We start from the raw sequence: 11,504 nt of genomic DNA on the forward strand, positions 1-11,504 counted from the left end.
TCCACTATGAACTTGCGTTTCCTGGTAACTCTGAACCTTTATCCCAACCCCTTACCCTAATTCCCCCAGAGCTGTAACTTAATGCTGAAATCCTAACCCTAAACAGGACACCAACCTTAACCTTAAACTTAACCTAAAAATTGCCAGAACCCTCACCCTAACCTAACCCTAACCTTAGCTGTACCACTACCCTTACCTAACCCTAACACCAGCTCCTAATTCTAATCCTAATTTCCCCTAATCCTGTCCCCAACCCTCATCAAAAATTTAACTCTGACCCTAACACTATATGGAAACCCAATCCTAATTCTAATCCTAGTCCTAACCCTAAATCCTAACCTGACACAAAAATTGCTCTAACCCTAAGAAAATGGTAACTAGAAATGCAATCTTACCCCTAAACTACTGCTAGCACTAACTGCTTAGCACTAATCCTAAACCCGAAATTAAAACACTAACCCCAATTTCCACCCTCTAGCTTCTAACCACGCTCCAATCCTAAAGCTTTAACCCAAATCTAAACTGAAACCTTAAAATAACCATAACCTTAATCCCTAACCCTTACCAATAACAATACATGTAACCCTAAATTCTAACTCCTTGCCATATACACAATACCCCAGCCCCTTACCCCTAACCTTTGACCCTACCCCTCACCTGGACCAGAGTAAAGAATGGAGATTAGAACATGTCAGAGTTATTGAAAGTGTTAAAGAGAAGGGATTTGCATTCTTTGGGTCCGGTTATGAACATTCAAACACTTTTGAGTTCTTGAGACACCCACAACCTCAGCTATTTCAGTCCTTTGTGTTTCTCACTCAGGAGGTTTTGTTCACCTCCCCAGGTGGTTTTGCTCGCGGTGTCTCTCATGGCGCAGTAATAGACAGCAGAGTCGCTCGCTTCGCTGGAGTTTTTCTCCAGGTGGAAGGATTTAGAGTCTTTCTCGAGCTTAGCAAAGAACCCTCGCCTGCGTCTCTTCTCCTCCTCGTCCGATGCTTCATATTGTGTAAGCAACGGGCGAGGGGCTTCATGGGGATACTGCTCGTACCAGTAGAGATATGGAGCCCCAGAGTAGTCGAAAGTGCAGCGAATAAGCACAGGTTTTCCCTCGTGGACGGGAATGGTGCCTTTTGGCTGAGTTACTGGGTCTGCACGGGTCCTTCCTGCAATAGAAAACAAAATTGCTAGTTGATTAGGGCTGGGGTTTTCATAATTTCCTAAGGCAGGTGCGAGCCCAAATGTAATTGTAGACGGGTTCCTCACTCCCGTACTTCTCAAGATCTCATTCAGTTTACTCCCACAATTATCTATCTTATCCCGTTTATCCCGTCCCCCAGAAAAAATGGTGTCCTTTTTCCTTTTATAGCTGAAAACTATTTACATCAGAGATAAAGAACCACTTTCACGAAAGGAAGGGAAGCCCATCTCTTTTTCATTTCCCCACATTAATACTTTTCTGTGTACGTCATATTGGATCTTTCTCAATTTTCAGGTTTCACATTTGGGCGTTGGGAGGTTGAGAGGTATGGGGAACGGAATACAATATAGGATATGAGAATATAACTACAGATTATAAAATGAAAATTATATAATATTTAAAGTAGCGGAATTGAATCACACTCACTTAAAACAAAAACCACTACAACCCATAAAGCAAAAATCAGAGGAATTTTCATTGTAAGAATTGTTAACATTACACCTCTTCTCGTCCCCCGATCATCTGCACAAAGAAGAAGCTTCCTGTGTCCTCTTTCTTTGCCAGATTAAAAAAAAAAAGCACAAAGCGAAAATATTGTCTTGGCGGTGATGCCTTTAAAATCTATATCGCATCCCTTGGACTTCTCCTCTCTCCTAGCATTATGCAGGTAGGCGTCTTCCTTTTGTGCCCTCCCCTTGCTCAAGAATTCTTTCTGAGTCTCTCCGAAAGGAAGGAGGAGGTGGGGACTGGAGAAGGCAGAGTTCCAGAGCGTACAGATTTGAGAAACTGTTACTGATAGATGGGATGTATACTGCAAATGCAACACTGCCACCAGGTGGGAGTTTTCTCTTCTCTATCACTGGTTATAAGGCTGTTTCCCAGTTGAAATTGTACCACCAAAATGAGGAGAGTATTGGTATGGTGTTATCTTTTTCTTTCTTTCCTGTTTTTGTGGGATTGTTATGTATTTGTTTTGGAATGAACTAAACTCTTATATTTCAGGGCATGAGCCAACTTCTAGCTAACAGGAGTTCTGGGGGGAAAGGCCCTGTGGACACCTTACTCAATGAGAGGGAAAGACAATAACAGAAAATGTGGAAATGGAAGAGGTGCTTAATAACGTCTTTGTTTCGGTTTTCACCAAAAAGGTTGGTGGTGATTGGACGTCTAACATAGAGAATGCCAGTCAAAATGAGGATCAGAGTCTAAAATATAGAAAGAACAAGTCCAAAATTACTTAAACAAGCTAGATGTCTGCAAATCACCAGGGCCTGATGAAATGCATCTTAGAATACCCAAGGAGATGACTGAGGAGATATCTGAGCCATCAGCAATGATCTTTGAAAAGTCCTGGAAGACAGGAGAAATTCCAGAAGACTGGAAAAGGGCAAATCTAGTGCCCATCTATAAAAAGGGAAATAAGGACAACCCAGGGAATTACAGACCATTTAGCTTAACTTCTGTACCCAGAAAGATAATGGAGCAAATAATTAAGGAATCAATTTGGAAACATCTAGAAGATAACAAGGTGATAAGTAATAGTCAGCATGGATTTATCAAGAACCAGTTGTGTCAAACCAACCTGATAACTTTCTTTGATGGGGTAACAAGCTTTGTAGATGGGGGAGGAGCTGTAGATTTGGTATATCTTCAATTTAGTAAGGCTTTGGATACTGTCTCGCATGACCTTCTCATAAACAAACTAGGGAAATACAACCTAGATGGAGCTACTATAAGGTGGGTGCATAACTGGTTGGAAAATTGCTCCCAGAGAGTAGTTATCAGTGGTTCACAGTCAGGCTGGAAGGACATAACAAGTGGGGTCCCTTGGGGATCAGTTCAGGGTCCAGTTCTGTTCAATATCTTCATCAATGATTTAGATAATGACATAGAGAGTACAGTTATAAAGTTTGTGGCTGATACCAAGCTGGGAGGGGTTGCAAATGCTTTGGAGGATAAGATTAAAATTCAAAATGATCAGGACAAACTGGAGAAATGGTCTGAAGTAAGTAGGATGAAATTCAGTAAGGACAAATGCAACCTACTCCACTCAGGAAGGAACAATCAGTTGCATGCAAATTGAATGGAAAATTACTGCCTAGATAGGAATATTGCAGAAGGGGATCTGGAGGTCATAGTGGACCACAAGCTAAATATGAATCAACAGTGCAACACTGTTGCAAAAAAAGAAAATATCATTCTGGAATGTATTAGCAGGAGTGTTATAAACAAGACACGAGAAGTGATTCTTGGGCTCTACTCCGCACTGATTAGGCCTCAACTGGATTATTGTGTCCAGTTCTGGATGCCACATTTCAGGATAGATGTGGACAACTTGGAGAAAGTCCAGGGAAGAGTGACACAAATGATTAAAGGTCTAGAAAATATGAACTATGAGGGAAGATTGAAAAAATTGTTTAGTGTGGAGAAGAGAAGTCTGAGAGGGGATATGATAACAATTTTGAAGTACATAAAAGGTTGTTACAAGGAAGAGGGAGAAAATTATTGTTCTTAACCTCTGAGGACAGGACAAGAAGCAATGGACTTAAATTGAAGCAAGGGTTTTAGGTTGGACATTAGGAAAAACTTCCTAACTATCAAAGTTAAGCACTGGAATAAATTGCCAGAAGGTTGTGGAATGTCCATCGTTGGGGATTTTTCAGAGCAGGCTGGACAAACACCTGTTAGGGATGGTCTCTAGATAATACTCAAGTCCTGCTTTGAGTGCAGGGGACTGGACTAGATGACCTCGCAAGGTCCCTTCCAGTTCTATGATTCTATTATCCTACAACTGCTCATTTGAAGGTTTCCTGCAACTTCTTCTGCATCTTTTTTGGAGGTGGGAGACTGGGGTATATTTAACACCTGATATAGTATGGTCCTATGTCTCCTGACTTAATTAAAATTTGTGTACAATAATTGTTAATTCTTAACCCTAATCCCAGTCACTAATGCTTTTTTGCCCAAACTTTACCACAAAACCACTAACACTTAATCATAACCTTCATCACAAAGCCCGACCTAACCATAACACTAACCCTAAACCAGAACCATAAACCTTACTGTTAACTTTATCCATAAATTTGAACCATTACTCTGATCCTGATGCTAACTCTAATGATACATATACCCTAATATGAACCAGAATTATCAGCACTTTCCTTAATGATAACCCCAATTATAACCCTATACCTCACCCTAATCTAAAACCTTGACCCCTTAAATGTTTACCCTAATGCTAACCTTTAGCCCTAACAGTAACCTGGCCTAGGATACACGAGGGAATTGGAGCATGGTAGAATTATTGAAAACATTAAAGAAAACGAAATTTTATTTTGTCTGTGTCCTGTTATGAACTTGTCACATGATGAGTTCTTGAGTGACCCAGACTTCAGAGGCATCAGTCCTTTGTGTTCCTAAACACTTGGATGGCAGGAAAAGCCTGTGTATTCTTAGCGCAGGGCTAAATCTGCTGTGGGATCCTTTATTATACTCATGGAGAGGCTGTCAGTCTTTAGGTAGCTCAGGGCGCTTTCCCCCCCACCTGGAGACTCTGTATAGACCAAGGAACGCTGAAGTGAAATGAGGCCCTGGGCACAGAGCGAGGGGCTACTTTAGCCTATTGTTTCGAGGTGAATGAAGGCGGAAGGAGCTCCTGGGTGGCTGGGGAGGTTTTTGTACCTCCTGGAACACCCCGTGGCTCAGTGTGGGGCTCATGGCGCAGTAATACACAGCGGAGTCACTGAGCTGGGTGGAGTTTTTGCGCAGAGGGTAGGAGTTTTTGTCGTGTTTGGCTTTGAATCCTTTCCTGTATCCCTCCTCGTCCTGCTCCTCAGAGTCTCTCAGGAGGAGCCGGGGCGCCTCTGTGGGATATTGGACGTACCAGAAGCTACGAGCAGGCACAGAGCTCTGATACGTACAGTCCAGAAGCAAAGATGCCCCTTCAGAGAGAAGGATGCTGCCCTGAGTCTGTGTCACCGACTGTCCATGTGTCTCCCCTGGGTGGGGAAATAAATGTGTATGAGTTGTGATAAATATGGTAGATAGATGGAAAGAAAATGGGAACTTCCTAATTTCTCTGAATCGCTGGGTGAAACACATAATCTAGGTGCCGAAGGCATCACATTACTTCGGATAATAAGGTTGGAGGGTTTTTTGTTGTTTTGTTTTTGTTTTTGTTTTTGTTTTTTTCAACAGTTGCACAAGGTAGAGACATGAACATAAACCATGGACGTGTTTACTTACTGCAAGGAAGGAAAATTATCTTCCTCCATTAGCCTTCTTCTGCCCTGCCCCCCCAATACATTTTATAGCTTAACTCGCTGGGTCGGGGGGTGAAAAATCACTCCCCTGAACGCAGCAAGTCTGAGCGCCAGCGCACACAGGCTCATGGAGGTGGATTACCAGGAGCGCTGGGAGAGCTCTCTCCCAGCGCTGGCGCGACCACATTCGCACTTAGCGCTGCCGTGGGAGTGTTCCCCCGACAGCGCTGTGATATTTCCAGTGTAGATATACCCTTACTAGAGAAGACAGAGGATTACCCTGCTCTGGGTCACCTACCTCCCAGAGCATCCTGAAAGCAATGAACGACATTGACACTTAAAGCGAACCCACAGTGTATACACTGGCATTTGGGGATATTTCATCTCAGCTTCGGCGATGGAAAAGGAAGAATGCAGTGCTCAAAATGCAAAAGTCTGGACTTCTGCCCCCCCAAAATACTATGAGGCACTAATAATTTCCACCCAGGACAAAATAAAAAGTATATTTCCACAATAATATTGCCAAAGTGGCTGGTATGCTTCATGGTTTCAATGCTTCCTTGATCAAAAAGATAAGTAGCTATTTTTAACAAAACTGAAATATAGTTCTCTAGTTCCTTGATAAATGCTAGGGGGAGTGGAGGAAAAATATTGTAAGCCCCGATACAACGGTTAACTTTATCATCCTCTCTTGGAAATCTTGGAATTCCCAAACTGGATCAGATCAGAAGTCCTCCCAGTGTCTAGCTGTGGCCAGAGCAAGTTACTTCAAAGGAAGACAGATGCCAAACACCCTTCCAAAGCCAATTATGGGTGAAACTATCCTCATTTAGATCCCTCTTTCTACAAGGTATTTTATAGCTCAACCAGAAATGCTGGTATTATTGCAGGAAAGACTGGTGAAATTCTCTGGCCTTTATCACACAGGTTGTCTGACTAGATGAGAGTGGTCCCTCCTGTATAAAATCTAAGAATCTATTAATCAGTTTGAAGTAGGTTTATGCCCTGAAGCAGGGGTATTTCTGACCCTTCCAAACTTCCACCATCTATACTAAATTAGAGGGATAAAAAGAAACTGGATTCAAATTCCCAGCTGGCTTAACCTGATTTAACTCGGCTGAAGTCTGAGGATCTGGCCCAATAGTTCTGACACATTTCTGAGGTAATACGCACCGAGAATGGAAAGGATCACAGTAACTGAGATCCAGTTGACGAACATTGTCCGGCTACCAGCTGGGATAGAACCTTCTCCCCAACACCAGCGAATTAATCTTCCTCCTTTTTCTTTCCCCAGAGATGAAGAGGGGATGGGAAGAGAGGTCTTATTCTGAGCGATGCCTTACATATATGTACAGCTTCAGTGGTGAGAAACTCTTTGATCTGTAGAATGACGGTGATCCTAACCACACAGCAGTCTGAGCTCGCCCTTGAGTGATACTGTCTGGCTTCTCCACAGTGTCTGAGAGAGCGTGGTGAGGAGAAATGGCGGGGGTAGGGGAGACCACATTGAACACCAGGCTCTGAAAAGACAGCCCTGCCTGAGAGGGGAGTTGGTGATAAAACATCGCCCCCATGTGTTAAAAGGGAGGAAGTTATTTTTCCAAAGCAGCTTAGTGTTTCTCTTTTAACTATTCCCATGTGTAATAGCTGCAAAAGCTGACTCATGTTATGGAAAGGGAATTATGTGGCCAGATTTTCGGCTAGTGGCCACTGTTGTTAAATGCCTTAAGTTGCCCCCTTTAAGTAGTGTTCAAAAAAGGAAAAAGAACAGGAGTACTTGTGGCACCTTAGAGACTAACAAATTTATTTCAGCATGAGCTTTCGTGAGCTACAGCTCACTTCTTCGGATGCATAGAATGGAACACACAGACAGGAGATATTGATACATACAGAGAACATGAAAAGGTGGAAGTATGCATAACAACAGGCAGAGTCTAATCAATTGAGATGAGTTATCATCAGCAGGAGAAAAAAAACTTTTGAAGTGATAATTAAGATGACCCATAGAAGGTGTGAGGAGAATTTAACATGGGGAACTAGATTCAATTAGTGTAATGACCCAACCATTCCCAGTCTCTGTTTAAGCCTGAGTTAATTGTATCTAATTTGCATATTAATTCGAGTTCAGCAGTCTCTCTTTGGAGTCTGTTTTTTAAGTTTTTTTGTTGCAAAATTGCCACCTTCAAGTCTGTCACTGAGTGGTTAGAGAGGTTGAAGTGTTCTCCCACTGGTTTTTGAATGTTATGATTCTTGATGTCAGATTTGTGTCCATTTATTCTTTTGCATCGAGACTGTCCGGTTTGGCCAATGTACATGGCAGAGGGGCATTGCTAGCACATGGCACTAAAAAGGAGTTATTTTGGCCAGCTCCTTTGGGAGATAAAAACGTGTTCAGCTTCCTTACTAATCTCGCCACTTATTATTAATCATTCCAGTTAGTACCTAGTAGCTCCCCAAGGACTAGCCTTTTGGAGGCATTTACATGTCTGTCTAACTGCGGTGGATTTTCAGCTTTCACACTGATATGTTAAGGTGGAAATAACATTTGAGTAGAAAGTTCATAGTTTGGTCCTTAAATTGTAGATTTCCAATTAACAAATCCTTGTTTGAACAGGTGAATGATTCATGGAAATTCATTATCACGTTAACCAATCACCCTTTGGAATTCATTGGTACAAGACTATATATGTGATGTCAACAGTTTACCAGGATTTTTTGTAAGGATGATGTCATAAACAGATAGTTAAGGGTTAAGGTCTCTTTTACCTGTAAAGCGTTAACATGCAGTACCTGATGACCACCTGACCAGAAGACCAATCAGAGACAGATTAATTTCAAATCTCTGTGGAGGGAAGCCTTTGTCTGTGTTCTTTGTGTTAGAGCTCTCTTTGGATCTAAGAGAGGTCAGTCATGTCTCCAAGTTCTCCTGGAGTAGTTTCTACTATTTAATAGAAGCAGCAAAGAATCCCGTGGCACCTTATAGACTAACAGACGTTTTGCAGCATGAGCTTTCGTGGGTGAATACCCACTTCTTCGGATGCAAGCAGTGGAAATTTCCAGGGGCAGGTGTGTATATATAAGCAAGCAAGAAGCAAGCTAGAGATAACGAGGTTAGATCAATCAGGGAGGATGGGGCCCTGTTCCAGCAGCTGAGGTGTGAAAACCAAGGGAGGAGAAACTGGTTCTGTAATTGGCAAGCCATTCACAGTCTTTATTTAGTCCTAAGCTGATGGTGTTAAATTTGCAGATGAACTGGAGCTCAGCAGTTTCTCTTTGAAGTCTGGTCCTAAAGTTTTTTTGCTGTAGGATGGCCACCTTAAAATCTGCTATTGTGTGGCCAGGGAGGTTGAAGTGTTCTCCTACAGGTTTTTGTATATTGCCATTCCTAATGTCTGATTTGTGTCCATTTATCCTTTTCCTTAGAGATTGTCCAGTTTGGCCGATGTACATAGCAGAGGGGCATTGCTGGCATATGATGGCATATGATACTATTTAATTAGAAAGGCGGATTAGTCTTTTGAGTTGCTTTCTATATTTGCAATTGTGTGTTTGCTAAAGAAAATTCTTTATTCCTGTTTGCTGTTACTTTGCTTTCACTGAGAAAGAAAGGGGGAGGGGGGATTCTCTCCAGAGATTGATAAATTTAGACTCTGTATTGTTCCATCTTGGATTACAGAGACAGTGACTTTTCTTTTTATTCTTTAATAAATTCTTTTCTATTAAGGACTTGGTTGATCTTTCTTTGGGTGGATTCTCAGGGAAAGGGGAGGGGGAGGTATCCCTCTGTAGCTAAATCCCGGTGTCTCTCCTAGGAAAAGGGAGGGGGGAGGAAGCAGGGGGGAATGGTTTATTTCTCCTGGGTGTAAGAACTCCATGGATTTGGGGCTCTTGGGATCCCCTAGGATTTTGGGGAAGGACTGTGTCTCAATCCACATTTCCTGATCGAGTGGTGGCAGCTTTTACTAGATCTAAACTAGGATTTTAGTTTAGAGGGAAACCAGTGCAGGTCCCCACATTGGAACCCAACAGCTCTAAGTGGGGGTGAGACCTATGACAGATGATTATATGGATAAACAAATCCCAGAGTGTCCCTGATGAGGTCTCTACAATTTCAAGCAGCAAAGAGTCCTGTGGCACCTTATAGACTAACAAACGTTTTGGAGCATGAGCTTTCGTGGGTGAATACCCACTTCATCGGATGACATGTATCCGACGAAGTGGGTATTCACCCATGAAAGCTCATGCTCCAAAACGTCTGTTAGTCTACAAGGTGCCACAGGACTCTTTGCTGCTTTTACAGATCCAGACTAACACGGCTACTCCTCTGATACTTGATACAATTTCAAGGTGGATGAAACTCTGCAGTCTCAAACAAATTGACATTTGTCCAGGATTAGGGGAAAAACTTCCCTATCAGAGAATATCCTATAATTACCCAGTGCCAGGTGTCTTGTCTTGTCCCTTCCTCAGAAGCATCTGGGAGCAGATACAGTCAAAGAGCGAACATTGAACTGGATGGCCCTCTGTTCTGACAGAGTCTGGTAATTCCAATGTTCCTACCTTCCCAATTTCTACCTCATTCCATTTCTAAAACCTTCACACAAGAGACATCTGGGGAGCTACAAGAGGAACTAATTGTGGAAAAATTAATGACAGGATTTGTATTTTTAGGTATCCTGTTGGGGAAAAGTAACACGTTGCATTTTTAGTTTCACAATCCCATAGATATGTAACGGGTCAGAGCCTCCGCTGCTGTAAATTGGAGTAGCTCAAATGATTCCTAGGACGTTCACTGCTTCAAAACAAATGAGGAACTGGACCATTTTTTAGCGCAGCTATGACCAGTTAGCGCCAACGTGGGATCTGCGCCATTGACTCCAGAGGACAAGGGCAGATTAACACCATCTGGAATCTGGACCGTTCACACCATAGTTGCTACGCAGATTAAAACCATTGGGGCAGCTAAACCACAAAATCTTTGTGTCTCCTCATCTTCCGTCAGCGGGTTTCTGTGCAGCGACCCTGCTGGGCGCAATCACCGTGTCGCTCATGGCGCAGTAATAGACGGCGGAGTCGCGCAGTTCACTGGAGTTTTTCTCCAGGTGGAAGGTCTTCCCCTGTTTGTCGGGTGTGGCGGAGAACCCTCGCCGGCTCCTTCTCTCCTCCTCACCCGATGCTTCATAGTCTCCCAGCAAGAGGCGAGGGGCTTCATTCGCGTAGTGCTCGTACCACCAGAGTGTAGGCACATAGGAAGTGTCATAGGTGCATTTCAGCAGCACTGGCTCCCCTTGGGATACAGTCATTCGGTCATCAGGCTGTGTCACGGACTCTCCATTAGCCCCTTCTATAAAAATTATAATAAAGCGCTTATATAACCACGTAGACGCCTCTTGGTTTGAACATGAAATGCTTATCTACCTCCCAAGCTGAAATACTGCAGACACCCTGTTCACCCGGACACGGTGCGGACACGCTACTCACCCAGAACCGGAAGTAGTGTAAGAACAGAGACCCAGGGGAGGAACATATTTCAGGGATGAAATGGGATGAAAAATTCTCCCTAAAGCCCAAGAATGAAGCTTCTTCCTCTCCTTCCCCAGCTGTGAGGAGGAGCTGGGAGGGGCGGGGGAGGTTTTACTCAGGGAGGAGATGCCTTAAATACATAGGCAGCTGGCGCTGGTCTCCTCTGGTGAGTGACTGCGGTGCTAACCACGCAGCCAGTCCGGTGCTGCCCCCGCCCTCGGCTCTCTGGCTGCTGCACAGAGCTGGAGGGAAGGGGGAGGAGAAATTGCGGGGATCCGAGACCACGTTAAACAGCGGGGCTCTGCACTGCCAGCTTGAGACAGCGCTGCCTGGGAGGCGAGTCCGTGGTCAAACAGCGGCCCCTTGTGGGGAACGTTTTGCTAAGCAGCTCGAAGTGTTTCTTATCTTTACTCCAGTCGGACTATCCCGTTTAATAGCTGCACTGCACAATCCGTCTGATGCTCTGGGGAAAGATTCAGGGTCAATCCCCCAGCTGCAGTAAATCAGTGTAAATCCGCTGG

At 43.6% G+C, this 11,504-nt stretch overlaps 1 gene segment (V, D, J or C); it reads right to left on the reverse strand.

Annotated features, from left to right (window-relative positions):
- Window positions 1-10,448: 10,448 nt before the first annotated feature.
- Window positions 10,449-11,067, reverse strand: LOC120392582. The segment is given in 2 exon segments: window positions 10,449-10,804; window positions 10,942-11,067. Coding segments are annotated over 2 exon segments (402 nt in total).
- Window positions 11,068-11,504: the final 437 nt, after the last annotated feature.

Source organism: Mauremys reevesii, unplaced genomic scaffold (genome assembly GCF_016161935.1).
Source record: "Mauremys reevesii isolate NIE-2019 unplaced genomic scaffold, ASM1616193v1 Contig103, whole genome shotgun sequence".
Classification (NCBI taxonomy): Eukaryota; Metazoa; Chordata; order Testudines; family Geoemydidae; genus Mauremys; species Mauremys reevesii.